The sequence below is a fragment of the Schizosaccharomyces pombe genome (assembly GCF_000002945.2).
Source record: "Schizosaccharomyces pombe strain 972h- genome assembly, chromosome: I".
Classification (NCBI taxonomy): Eukaryota; Fungi; Ascomycota; class Schizosaccharomycetes; order Schizosaccharomycetales; family Schizosaccharomycetaceae; genus Schizosaccharomyces; species Schizosaccharomyces pombe.
Window position 1 is genome coordinate 2,790,094 of NC_003424.3, and position 12,404 is coordinate 2,802,497.

The 12,404-nt window shown below is 37.7% G+C and overlaps 8 protein-coding genes and 5 long non-coding RNA genes across 13 annotated transcripts; 6 read left to right on the plus strand and 7 right to left on the minus strand.

The window, feature by feature from the left end:
• Positions 1 to 18: 18 nt before the first annotated feature.
• On the minus strand, positions 19 to 1,157 carry fmt1 (methionyl-tRNA formyltransferase Fmt1). Its single transcript, NM_001019349.3, has one exon. The coding sequence runs from the start codon at positions 1,126 to 1,128 to the stop codon at positions 106 to 108; it is 1,023 nt and encodes a 340-aa protein (NP_593920.1). The 5' UTR covers positions 1,129 to 1,157; the 3' UTR covers positions 19 to 105.
• Positions 1,019 to 4,839, plus strand: SPOM_SPAC1805.10 (uncharacterized protein). The gene has a single exon (NM_001019350.3). The coding sequence runs from the start codon at positions 1,150 to 1,152 to the stop codon at positions 2,731 to 2,733; it is 1,584 nt and encodes a 527-aa protein (NP_593921.1). The 5' UTR covers positions 1,019 to 1,149; the 3' UTR covers positions 2,734 to 4,839.
• Positions 2,746 to 3,391, minus strand: rps2602 (40S ribosomal protein eS26). The gene is made up of 2 exons (NM_001019351.3): positions 3,260 to 3,391; positions 2,746 to 3,159 (listed from the first exon to the last, which is right to left on the minus strand). Exons 1-2 carry the CDS (start codon positions 3,381 to 3,383, stop codon positions 2,924 to 2,926), a joined length of 360 nt encoding a protein of 119 aa, NP_593922.1. The 5' UTR covers positions 3,384 to 3,391; the 3' UTR covers positions 2,746 to 2,923.
• On the minus strand, positions 3,964 to 4,682 carry ubi2 (ubiquitin-60S ribosomal protein L40 fusion protein). Its single transcript, NM_001019352.3, has one exon. The coding sequence runs from the start codon at positions 4,629 to 4,631 to the stop codon at positions 4,245 to 4,247; it is 387 nt and encodes a 128-aa protein (NP_593923.1). The 5' UTR covers positions 4,632 to 4,682; the 3' UTR covers positions 3,964 to 4,244.
• On the plus strand, positions 4,808 to 5,660 carry rpl14 (60S ribosomal protein eL14). Its single transcript, NM_001019353.3, has 2 exons — positions 4,808 to 4,952; positions 5,197 to 5,660. The coding sequence occupies exons 1-2, from the start codon at positions 4,845 to 4,847 to the stop codon at positions 5,491 to 5,493; spliced, it is 405 nt and encodes a 134-aa protein (NP_593924.1). The 5' UTR covers positions 4,808 to 4,844; the 3' UTR covers positions 5,494 to 5,660.
• A 202-nt stretch (positions 5,661 to 5,862) lies between these two features.
• SPOM_SPAC1805.14 (uncharacterized protein) lies at positions 5,863 to 7,855 on the plus strand. Its single transcript, NM_001019354.3, has one exon. The coding sequence runs from the start codon at positions 6,376 to 6,378 to the stop codon at positions 7,732 to 7,734; it is 1,359 nt and encodes a 452-aa protein (NP_593925.1). The 5' UTR covers positions 5,863 to 6,375; the 3' UTR covers positions 7,735 to 7,855.
• On the minus strand, positions 6,605 to 6,839 carry SPOM_SPNCRNA.3257. The gene has a single exon (NR_192624.1). It is a non-coding gene; the product is annotated as a non-coding RNA (long non-coding RNA).
• SPOM_SPNCRNA.3258 lies at positions 7,006 to 7,268 on the minus strand. The gene has a single exon (NR_192625.1). It is a non-coding gene; the product is annotated as a non-coding RNA (long non-coding RNA).
• pub2 (HECT-type ubiquitin-protein ligase E3 Pub2) lies at positions 7,778 to 10,313 on the minus strand. Its single transcript, NM_001019355.2, has 4 exons — positions 9,960 to 10,313; positions 9,769 to 9,902; positions 8,071 to 9,673; positions 7,778 to 8,029 (listed from the first exon to the last, which is right to left on the minus strand). The coding sequence occupies exons 1-4, from the start codon at positions 10,136 to 10,138 to the stop codon at positions 7,930 to 7,932; spliced, it is 2,016 nt and encodes a 671-aa protein (NP_593926.1). The 5' UTR covers positions 10,139 to 10,313; the 3' UTR covers positions 7,778 to 7,929.
• SPOM_SPNCRNA.3259 lies at positions 7,885 to 9,570 on the plus strand. Its single transcript, NR_192626.1, has one exon. It is a non-coding gene; the product is annotated as a non-coding RNA (long non-coding RNA).
• SPOM_SPNCRNA.3260 lies at positions 10,245 to 11,812 on the plus strand. The gene has a single exon (NR_192627.1). It is a non-coding gene; the product is annotated as a non-coding RNA (long non-coding RNA).
• Positions 10,484 to 11,970, minus strand: SPOM_SPAC1805.16C (purine nucleoside phosphorylase). Its single transcript, NM_001019356.3, has one exon. The coding sequence runs from the start codon at positions 11,805 to 11,807 to the stop codon at positions 10,860 to 10,862; it is 948 nt and encodes a 315-aa protein (NP_593927.1). The 5' UTR covers positions 11,808 to 11,970; the 3' UTR covers positions 10,484 to 10,859.
• Positions 11,919 to 12,175, plus strand: SPOM_SPNCRNA.3261. The gene has a single exon (NR_192628.1). It is a non-coding gene; the product is annotated as a non-coding RNA (long non-coding RNA).
• The last annotated feature ends 229 nt before the right edge of the window (positions 12,176 to 12,404 follow it).

Below are 12,404 nucleotides of genomic sequence, written 5' to 3' on the forward strand. Positions count from 1 at the left end.
GCGCTTTAAAGGATATTGACGTTAGCCAATCGAATAAAAAAGGAAATTAATATTTAAATTAAAGCATTAAGTTATCAATTTTTTATTATTTACCGTTTAAATCATTTACACATATTGGAATCGACCCCCTCGTCCACTATTAAATGTTTTCCCCCATTCGACAGGATCAACTATTTTTCTAGCAGATAGTCGAATTCCTCCTTTTATAACCATTACATGGTCTAATGTCTTCACCAACAGAAGATTTTTCTCCAAGAGGGCAAACTCTCCTGGCTTCATGTGAATCCAATCTTCTGCTGATGTTGAGTGCAACGGATGAACGTCGTACAAAAAAACTTTTTTGTTATTTAAAATGCACCATACGTGATTAAAAGCTCTGCTCATGTTGTATATTTGTTGCGTGTTCATGCTTTCAAAATTAACATGAGCATCTTCAGGTGTAATTTTTTTAGCCCAACTTTCTTGAAATGATGGAAATGTTTCTTTTGAAATTAGTTGTAGGCCTCCTGTATCTGTAATCCGCCCATGTATTTGAGGAGCTACGGTATTTGTTTGGCAATTTGGTAAATAGAGTGATTGTAAAAGGACATGTTCTAACATGCCGGCAGCTCCTAAACTCAAAATCTTTGTCAATAGTGTATATGTTTCTTTCCCATTTAATTTAAGGTACGCTTGAGCTAATGATTTCCCCTTATCGAACTGCTTTGAATCCATTGTTTGGATTGTCACACCGGCCAGACGGTCACCATTTAATATAGTAGAATAAACAGGGCCTGCTCCACGATATTTTGGAAGTAAGGATGGATGTATATTTATCCCCCCATATGGCAGTTGATTCAAAATTTTAAAAGGCACAAACCTTCCAAAGCTAGCCGTAATTGCAAGCTGATCATCAGGTCTCATATGGAAGTTTTTCCATCCATCTTGTAGTTTTATGTATTCCAAACCGTTCGCATTTGCCTCCATTGCTGCAGGTGGGAGGGGTATTTCACCTCTTCTCGATTGTCTCTTTCCTCCTGCACTAACCACGCGCACACGTTGAACACAACCTATTAATTTGCGTAGAATTGGAATTGAAAATTCATCTGTACCTAAAAAAATAACGTTCAATGGGATTTTAGGAGCCATCCTTATAAATTTTGTTGCAGAATGGTGCTAGTGGAACACTTCTGCATTCACCGATGTACGCCCGATGGAGTGATTGAAATGTTATGGATGTACCAGTCCGAGTTGATGGGAAATAAACAACCAATCCTTAATAAAGATGAAATGGCTGCTAACAATCCTGAATTAGAAGCTCTCAAAAATCAAATTGCTTTATTTCATGGGATGTACGGGTTTTCTGTTGAAACTAAAGATATCTTAAAAGAACAGCCGACCGATTCTAAATCCACTACTTCCTCTGCACCTAAAAACTCACCCTTTTCTTTGCTTGAGAGTTATGATTGTCTACAAGTTGATACTGCAACTGTTCAAAAGGTTCTTATCAAGCGACCTGAAGGATGTCGCGAGCTACACTCTTGCAATGTTTTAATGAATAATGACGAAAAAAACACTCTTTCATTAACCCCATCAATATTTCTATCTGTCATGAAGCCGTGTCCAAAAACAAGTGTGCTGGTTACTACGGTTGCTGCTTTGTGGGAACAATTTAATATATTTCACGGTTCATATTTATTCGACGAAATTGAAAAAAAATCTAGCTTTGAGATTATCGACCGCTGGTGGACTTCGGTCCTATCACCTTTGGAATGTGGTGGGTATCTATTGAAATCCCTGAGTGTGCTACCTGTTCTCCATTCGCTGGATGACCCTTTAGTAAAGAAAATGAATGATGTTATACGAAAAGAAGACGGAACCATGGGATCGCTTATACTATTCACTAAATCGGGCCAGCCAAGGTTGCTTTCCCTACAAGGTCTTCGCTTAAAACCAGAATTTCGTAATCTTCTTTCTTACTATTGTTCTCACAATTATCAGCATTTAATAGAAAATGAAAGCGCAGATATCAACATTGCGCATAGACCATTAACGACCTTGTTTTCCGACACAGACAGCAATCTTGCAATAACGAACGAGGTCGGCGAAATGACCTTGAGGATTTTTTGTCTCAAAAAGAAAAGCAATAAAAGGCTACTAGCCATACTGTGGAAACTTGGCCAAACATCTTCAGAGGAAGTTAGCAATGCATTTACCAATTATATTATTGGGCTTGCTCCATTATCCCAATCTGTGTTTGACAGCCAGGCAAGTACGGGGTTCAACTTTAAAATACAAAAACGAGTTGAAACTGAGTTAGACATGTTTTGGTACATTGTAGCCAATTGTACAACTGGCCTTGCCGTAGTTAATACTGATTTTCCTTTGAATGATGCCCACCATTTATGGAACCATCTTGAGAACCTTTGCAATAATCAAAGTTTCAATTCTTGCCAGCTCCAAAAAATTACTCGAGGGTACTGGATATCGCTTCAGCAAAAAGAGTATAATTCCAGGATCTACGTGGATACTGTGGCAGATCAAAGCCAGACATACACGCCAACACGCCGCTTTACTAAACAGGGATCGCAAGGAGATTTTAATGCTATTCACAGTCGAAAGGTCCCTGTTACGCATACCTTTACATACATACTAATAAGCAAAACAAACCGCTGGAATAGCCTTCATGACACAAAAGCAAAGATCCAACGATTCATTGATCAATTTGATCTCACACCTACACTATACGACTAATTACCACAATAGTTTAAATATTTTTGTAATATATTGCAGCAGCCACCATCCAGCTTCATCCTATAGAACAAAAACATATAGGCAAACTAACTACGTAGATAAGAGGAACTCTCAGCTGACAAACAATCTCCGTACACGAAAACGAAGAAAGTATGTGAAACTAGCTTGAATGACGTTACGTTGTCATTATCTACAAATTTTTGGCAACGGCAGTAGGGTTAACCTTCTTGCCATCGCGGTTGTAGCGTACACGGGGAGGAGGTGTACGAATACGACGTCCCTCGCGAGAGCGAACACGGACCACACGAGAGTGAATAGCGCAAGAGACACAATATTGCAACTTGATGTACAACTTGGGGATGGTGTACTCGCTGTAAACGGAAGCCTCAGACAAGTCACGAATGGCGGCAGTTTCAACCATGTTACCTAAATATGTGTCAGTTCATTGTTTTCGTTTCTATTTCATAATTTAAGTGATTCCCCATCAATTTAACTATAGATGGTGAATCATTTAAGTTGAACTTACGGATAGTCCAGCGCTTAATGGCTTTGTCCTTGGGGACAGCGCGGCTGCAGTTGATGCAGCGAACGAATTTAACGTGTCCACGGCCGTGCTTGTTGCGTCCGTTATTTCTTCTCTTCTGAGTCATGGTGGTGCAGAGGAAAAGTTTCACCCTGCGTTCTGATCATGCTAAATTGTGATGTGACTGCTTTTTGGGTCAACACAAAGCATCGACATAACAGAAGGTAAATACTGTGCGGTGTTGGGATACGCTATGTGATTAGATGTAAATAAAGAATATTGGGAAGAAAAAACGTAGATGGTTTGAAGCTGAGGGCAATTAGAGGAGCAAAGTAGTCATGAAGTTGAACTTATACAGATACCACGACTTTTGATACATCATCCGGTCCTTTAGCTCCTTTATGTGCTGAAATGTGCGTAAGGAAATAAGACGTACATATTGCTAAATAGAATCTTCAACTATCATATATATTTGTATATGACTTGGGGAATGGAGTGTCTAGGAAAGTTAAGGTGCATTTTTTGACTTGGCGACTGCTTAACTGAGACATATACTAAAACGAGACAGGCGGCATTATAATTTACATGCTTTTCCTACAGCACTCTGTCAGAACGACAGTATTCCTTCAAAGCTCCACACTACTACTGGTTACAAATTTTAACAACGGTGAGCAGCCTCTTCACCTCGACTATTTTGCAGTCCGCTCTTCTATACCATACTGTCAAATAAGTAGTATTGAAAAAAAACGTGAACAATATAATTAGATTAACTCATTTTAAAACAGGTATAGTCCCCATATACCACCTAGCCGTTGTAGTTATACACGGAACAACTGAGATACCATCAAATCTAAACAAAATGAGGAAAAAATCCAACTTGGCCTTTCCAATAATTCAAGAGATAAGGCACTATCTAGGTAGTAGGAGATTGCAGTACCAGAGTGGTTTTGCACGTTCTTCTGTTCTTGATTACGGCCACGATTATGCTTTACTTAAGCTTCTTCTTAGGACGGAGTTGGTTGGTATGACCACATTTCTTCTTACGGCAGTTAGTGGCACGAGGAGGAAGACGAGCATAGCATTTACGGCAGATTTGCTTCTCACAGTTGTACTTGGAAGCCAATGCCTTCAAAGAGGGCTCAATGATACCACCACGAAGACGGAGAACCAAGTGAAGAGTGGACTCTTTTTGGATATTGTAATCAGAAAGAGTACGACCATCCTCCAACTGCTTTCCGGCAAAAATCAATCGTTGTTGATCAGGAGGAATTCCTTCCTTGTCCTGAATCTTACTCTTGACATTGTCAATAGTGTCAGAGGATTCCACCTCTAGGGTTATAGTTTTACCAGTCAAAGTCTTGACAAAAATCTGCATCTTTTCAACGATTTCGCCACTCGACTTTTGGGAATGTGGTGTTTGGCACTCGACAAAATGTCATTTATCCATCCGTATTTTGCACCCAATCTCACTACCCTCGAGTTTGTTGCGACCACTCCCCAAAAAAGCAGTCACATTGCCTACCTAGTGGAAACATAGATGAACGACGACTTGCTCTTCCCCTAACAAGTCACCACCAGAAAATCAAAAATGGAAGGATTCAAGCGTTACGTCGAGGTTGGTCGTGTCGTTCTCGTCACCAAGGGTGAATACACCGGCAAGCTTGCTGTCATCGTTGACATTGTTGATCACAAAAGGGTAAGTTTGATTAAGCTGGTTAACTTTTCAAGAGCGTGAAAATTGCTTGTAGACAGGGATATGAGATTTAAATTCTTTTTTCATGTTATTTAAAGTAGCTTATACGCATGATCAAATGTTTTATAGAGAAAATTTTTTTATTTTTCATTACACTTAAAAATTTTATGGCTTGCTTTTTTCTCCTCCTTTTCTTTACTTCATATGTTACCAGCAAATGTAGAAACAGTCATACTGACATTTTTAGGCTCTTATCGACTCTCCTTGCTCCGAGTTCCCTCGTCAAGTCATCCGCTACGGCAGTGTTGTTCTTACTCACATTGTCATGAAGCTTCCTCGTGGTGCCCGTTCCGGCATTGTCGCCAAGAAGTGGAAGGCTCAAGATGTTTGCAACAAGTGGGCCTCTTCTGCTTGGGCCAAGAAATTGGAAGCCAAGAAGGTTCGTAGCCAATTGAACGACTTCGACCGCTTTGCTGTTATGCGCCTTAAGAAGCAACGTCGTGAACAAGTTAACGTTGCTGTCGCTAAGGCTCTCAAGGCCTAGATTTGGTGTTTAGATCGAACATTTCAGCTCATCTATAAAATTGGTTCCATTTTGTATCTAATTACCTATACATCGTATATCACTGTGTAGTTTTTGTAAAGATTGAATTGTTTCCCTAAAGTTGTACTATTTTTAATATTTGAATTTGAATTTCAATTACCATTTTCTCAGTGTAAAATTTGCAGTTTTCTGAATCAGAGGTGTAAACAACTCAAATTTACATTTTAGTTGCAGTAATCAAATGTGTTTTGCTATTACTAATGAATATTTTTCATTGTGTTTTTAAAGAACGTGTTCTTCGTTAAATATCTTTTTTTAGCAACTTTAATGACTTATCTCTGTAAGCGTGCAGTTTGCCTCGTGTTTCCTACTTGCTCTCAACCACTTTTTAATTTTACTCAACTTTGCACTTCTTTACCGTGTTGATGTTTTCCAATTCTTGCTTTCTCGTTTTTTTTATGTTCTAATTTCCTTTTAAACTGGTTTGGACACGTATTGAGACTTTTGCCTTGAGCGTTGACGGACAAGAAGGTTAATTCCAAAACTTTTTCTGTGAACGACCTCTTTTGTTGTGCTCTTTTGGACTTAAGTACATTTAACATTTTTGAAGACAGCAGGATTTGAATACATTCAACTCATCTATTCTGTTTTCTTTGAGAAATACGTACGTACGTCCATTGGAGACAAAAGCCATCAAAAAAAGTTAAAAAAACGGCGACATTTGGTGCTTGTTTCATTTTTATTAATTTAAAAAAAAAATCCTCGACCACACACTACTTAGTCTATTTATTTCTTTCAAGTGTACATTAATCATCTTTTTAATTCTCGTCTTTTCTTGGTTTAATCAATTTTTATACTTGAATCTTTATTGGCCTGTTAATCATGTTTCGAAGAAATACCCTCACGCCTGGGAAAGGTCGTAATAGCTTAGACATGTTTTCTGTAAATGATTTTATGACTTGGATTGATGGGATGAAAAAAACCTCAGACGAAAACGGTTGCTCTCCGTTTACTCTTAAACCTATTAAAAGCACGTCTGACAGAAAAAGGAGGCGGCATTCTCGAATGTCAATTGTTAATGTTTGGAATCAATCTCCAACTTCATATCGAGATCAACTGCTTCACTTCAATCACGAAAGCGATGTTTCTATAGATGACACTAGCGAAGTGGCAGGTGAAGAGACTTTTGGTCAAATTGAGCGATTTGAATACCTGCTTTCGTCTGACGGTGACGGTGACGGCGATGTTGAAATTGAGAATCCTGAGGTAGATGATTATCAAGTTTCGGAGCATGATTTTGGATTGGAAGACGATTTCAACGGTGATGGTTGCCAACAAATGATTGAAATTGAAAGTGATGAAGCTATTAGTGAAGAGGAAGAAGATTTGTCTAATGAAAATAAATCAGAATCTCAACTTGGTGAATCATTTTCTTTCAATCAAGATAACACATTTGTCAATTATGCTTCTCCCGCTTCCATAACTGAAGAATTTGTCGAACCCAAAGATTCACAGTTTAATCATGATGTTAACTTAATGCAGGGTTCGGCACCGGGCTATTCGACGGTGGAGCCTGAAGATAATTTTGCTTCAGAAATCCAAACCAATGCTCCAGAAGTTCATCTCAATTATGAAAACAGTGACTATACGGAAGATCATATAGATTTGTTAGATCATCATTTCTGTGATCTTTCAGAGATATCAAAATTTAACCACCAGCATTCGGGCAAGCCTGACCATCCTTCGCTTGTATCAAACGCTTCTTTAGCTCCTTTTATTGTGGAAGGTAATGGAATTAAAAATGGTTTATTACATTACAACATGGAAACCGCGGAAACCGATGAATCGTACACTGATCTTGACGATACATTTGCTCGTCTCAAAAATCTCTCCCAAAGACATACCAACCATTCTACGGACCACCATGATGACACGGTTGATTCACATTTATTGCATTCATTTGTATCGGCAGAAAACGCTAACGAGCCTACAAACGATGTAGACGACAACAGTTTGCAGGAACAGGTAGCAGATGCCTCACAGTTCGTCTCATTTTTGGAGACTACGAAAACTGTAGCCACCTCTAATCTACGATCTACAAAACGAAAATTATCAGAGATTTTGGAAAATGGCCAATCGGGAGATTGTAGTTTGACAGACACTAACGTTGACTTTGACATCTCCGAAAAACAAGCATCTGGCAATTCAAGATCAATGATTCCCTTGAGAAAAAAAAGATAAAAGCACACTTTGTTTGATCTAGTTTAATTCTTTATTGTGTAACTTATTAGTTTAGCAAAACATATTATTGATTACATAAACAACGTTCGTTTAATAAAAAACTATTTTACAAATATTCGCAAAAGCATTCAAAGAAATAATTAAGTAAAATTGTACATTTCCTCTACACCACGTCCCCATTAATACACACCCCCTTTACTCCGTACCAAATCCTGCAGTTTCTTGAATAGCAATTGTGAGTTTTTGTTCTAGTTCTTCTTTGGAATTATAAGGCGGAATATCTAAACGATTGAAGCTGTTCAAATTAGTAACAGTACTTAAAAAATTTTAACATACCAAGTATGAGCTTTTGGAAGCTGAGAGATATGCCCTACTTTCTCGATTGTAAACTTTCGTGGGCCATCACTACCATGCATGTCCTTGAACCCGGATAAAGGAAGCCTGGAGGTACCAGTAGCAAATTGCAGAAGCTTCGCCTTTTTTTCCGGAGACCACTCACTCAGTAGCTCCCAAAACCAAATTACAATGTCATCAGTCTCAGTATAAGACCTATAGTCTGTAAAACGCTTCCAATCTTGAACGTCGATATCCCTTTTTCCGTTAAGTAATGTATCAAGTTCGTTTTCATTAAATATTTGCAAAACCGAATCAGGTATTAATTCATTCAATCCACCTTTCAAAGCATTAAATTGCTCTTCAGTACTGGTGACAAGTTTATGCTCCGTAAGAGCTTTAAGATAATTCATTTTATTCTGATTATTGACTGCAATATTACGGCCATTTGGAATTAAATCGACCGTCACAGATTCACCAAATCGGTTTTCCTCAACGCTAAAGTTTAGGCACAGAGATTCATCAACATCATTGTTCTTAATCCATTTCAAGCTTTCATAATAAACTTCATCAACATCCTTTACGTCCTCGAGGCACAATGGCTTTTGGAGGATCCGTTTATAAAAAGGTAATACAAATTGAACATCCAAATATCGACGATGATATATAGCCAATCCCATAACTCTGCCAACAAACCGAAAGTAGGAACGAAAATCTGGATTCACAGAAGATAAGGGGCTAATTTGAAGACCATAGTTATCGTCTGTAGCATATTCAAACAAGGAATACCCAGGATTGAATATTGCATGAGACAAAATATAAAAGAACTCCCTAGAAACCCCTCCATAATCCAAACCGTCTTCATTACGGAATCGAATTAGGAGCTTCTTTTTCATATCGCTAACGGATAACTTTGATATTATATCGTACGCGTCTTCAAATGTAGTGGCTCTGCTAACCTTTAGCTGAAGTTGAGCATCATTAACGGCCATTTCAGGCCGGTCATACATGTAAGCGATTTTTCTTTGATATTCATCGTTGATTTGTTGGATTGAATCTGTATTTTCAGACACGCTGTCAGAAGCCACAACATTATCTCTGGGATCACTCCATGTAGTCGTTTTAGTAGAATGATCCACAAAATAAACATGATAGTCTTCACTTAAACGCATCTCCCACCCGGCTGGAAGCGGTCCCTTTTCGACGGCCACTTGCTGGCGAACAGACAAAGCCAAAGGGTAGTGTTCCAATAAATGTTTGATTACTTTGTATTCCAGATTAATTTTTAAAGAAGATTTCGATTGATTATTAAAAAGAAACTGAGAAAAAACTTCTTTCAGCTGTTTAGGAGTCAAATTTTCAAGCTTCTCATGAGAAATGGCTGATATCACCGATAGCTGAGGAGATTTTAAATAATAAACATGCCCAAACTCATCAATTCTTGTTTCCCAAGCGCATCCACTAGCATCATCAATAATGTCGGTACAAATTTGCGATTTATCAGCAGGAAGTTCTTCTGGTAAAAACTTAGACCGTTTAAATAAACAAACTACGGAGCCTCGATAAGATCCTGATGGAGATCTTAAAGTAATACGTGTTTTGTAGTCTTTTAGAAAAAAGAATTAGTTCATGTAAGTAAACAAACTGGCAAGCATAATAAATCATAGAAAAACTAGCTTATAGCAAAAAAAAAAAACTTACCATCCTTTGGGTTATTAAAAGGCAGGAACGAATTTACCACTGCTGCCCCCAAACCGACAAATCCATCAGATGTTTCATTTTTTTGTTTTTCGTCGAACAATTGTAAAAGTATTATGCTTTGAGGAGACACAGTTCTAAAAGAAATAAATCATTAGAAACAAAGGGAATTTTTAAAAGTAATTATAGCTTACAATTTTTGAGTAAAGCCCCATGAAAGACGAAGTGTGCCACTAGCAACATTCGTCTTGATAAACTGGTCATCATCGACACTAATAAGCAGGTAAGGCTTTAAAGATCGTAAAAGCCCATTCTTCCATAATCCTTCCACGTGAAGGATTGTCAATTGGACTTCAAAGCGAATATTTTCCATTCATAGAGTGTTTTATACCCAAGAAAACCAATTCCTTCGAATGCAGGTTATATTAATTGGTCTTTTAATCTTCTTAATGCAAGACCAAATCTTAATACATAAAATGTAAAAAAAGGACTGAATTTTGCGAGCAATTCGAAGAAAACTTGCTTTCAATAATATGGTGGAAAAAGATGAAACAATTACGGATCCAAGAGAGATTGGTAAACTACCATAAATTTGATTAGCGAAATGTTTTTGGACCGCGTTATTTTTTTGAAAGGGTATTGCGATAGTGGTAGAAGGATATCGTTACAATAAGAAAGCAACAGGTTTATTATCAAAAAGTTTTAAGGCAATATGACTCTAAATTAATAATTTAAGAAATTTGAAGCGAAATGTATCATTAACTATAAAAAAATAAGTCTAGAGGTGACCAGGGAACTTTGTATACTAAAAACAAATATTTCCTAATTGGTGTTTGGAAAATAACACAAACGACATTTAGGAAATATTGTCTAGTGAGTTCGTTTAAAGAAAGCAAGAAACGGTTATTGATGAGTAAAAGGATATTTTGGAAAAGATATTGAATGGCAACAAAACATCTAATTTACAGACATCAAAATAAGCGAAATGACTAGGATATATATCCTACGTTAGATAAATAAAATAGCTTAAAAGGATGTATAACAGATAAAGGAAATTTTTATTCTGGATAAAAAAGATTGTCAAAGAGGAGTGATTAAATAAAATTGACAATCGTCTCCACCATGGTACGAACATCGGCCGCGGCAGCGATACCAACTTCCAAAACCTCCAAGTGATTTGCAGCACCCTTAGACATGACATTCGAATCAACCTCCACTAAGTCTTTGGCAGAGGGGCTCTCTTCAACAACAACGTTGTTGGTAACCAAAGAAATGGCAAGAACACGAATACCACAATGACGCGCAACGACTACTTCGGGAACCGTAGACATGCCGACACAATCAGCTCCCATAAGAGCAAGCATTCGACTTTCAGCGCGAGTCTCAAAACACGGACCAGATACAAATGCATAACAACCTTCGTGAATTGTACGGCTAACCTTGTGAGCCTTGGCAGCATCGTAAACCAATTTTCGTAATTCTAAATCATAAGCATCCGATAATGGGGGGAAACGTACACCAAATTCGTGTGCATTAGGGCCTCTGAGAGGGTTCATGCCCGCGAGGCCAGGAAAATTGATGTGATCTTTAAGAATCATCAAATCACCAACTTTGAAACCTTGATTCAAGCCGCCAGCTGCGTTGGTAACAACCATGACTTCAACGCCCATGACTTTCATAAGACGAACAGGAAACGTGGTAGCTTCTATAGGATATCCCTCATAAGAGTGGTAACGACCAGCCAAAATCATAGTGGGAACGCGTTTCTCGCCCAAAAAGGCAAAGTACAATTTGGATGCGTGACCTGGAACATGGGAAACATGAAAGTGAGGAATATCTTCATAAGGAACTTCATAAACTGGAGCCGACAATCCAGAGGCTAATGTGCCCAAACCGCTACCGCAAATGATGGCAACTTTGGGCTTGGAAAGCTCTTCGGGGACTTGTTCAATGATGTATTCACGAGCCTCAAGCGCTTTAATGTAAGGTTCAGTATGATGGGGTTGCTGTTTTGCCTGGTGAAGAAAAGATGTAGCAGTCATTGTTGTTACAGAAGAGTTTCGAAAAAAAAAACAGAAATTTTGTATAAAAAAAGAAAGCAAGAACTAATATCTAAAAGGGAATTCTTTATCTTTAATATTTATTAGGCGTATTAGTAGCCAGGAAAAAGAATTTAAGGAATTTTAAAAATATGCAGTGGTGGGTAAATAGGGCCGATAGAATCAGTGTTAATTTGTTTTGAAAATTAGATGGGAAAATCGATAGCAATAACAATACTAACTGAAATACAAACAATAGAATGCACAGAGTTTTGAATAATGTGCAAGCAAAGACGAAGAGCTGGGAGTATCTTGGCAATTGACCTTTATAGAATATCAAAACAAAATAGTAAAAAATAAATAGAAAACGACGATTTTTTGGCACACACTTGATGCTATGCTTAATTTAATTTTGTTTTGTTTTTGTTTTTTGCTGAATATATGTGTAATAAAATTAATATTAGCCGTGAGAACAGAGTAATTGGAAAACACAGAATTGAATCCAACAATTGTTACAGGGAATTAAGTAAGAAATGGTCTATATAAATACTTCTACAAATGTTATTACTTCAACATATCACAGAAAAGCAGAAACCGGTA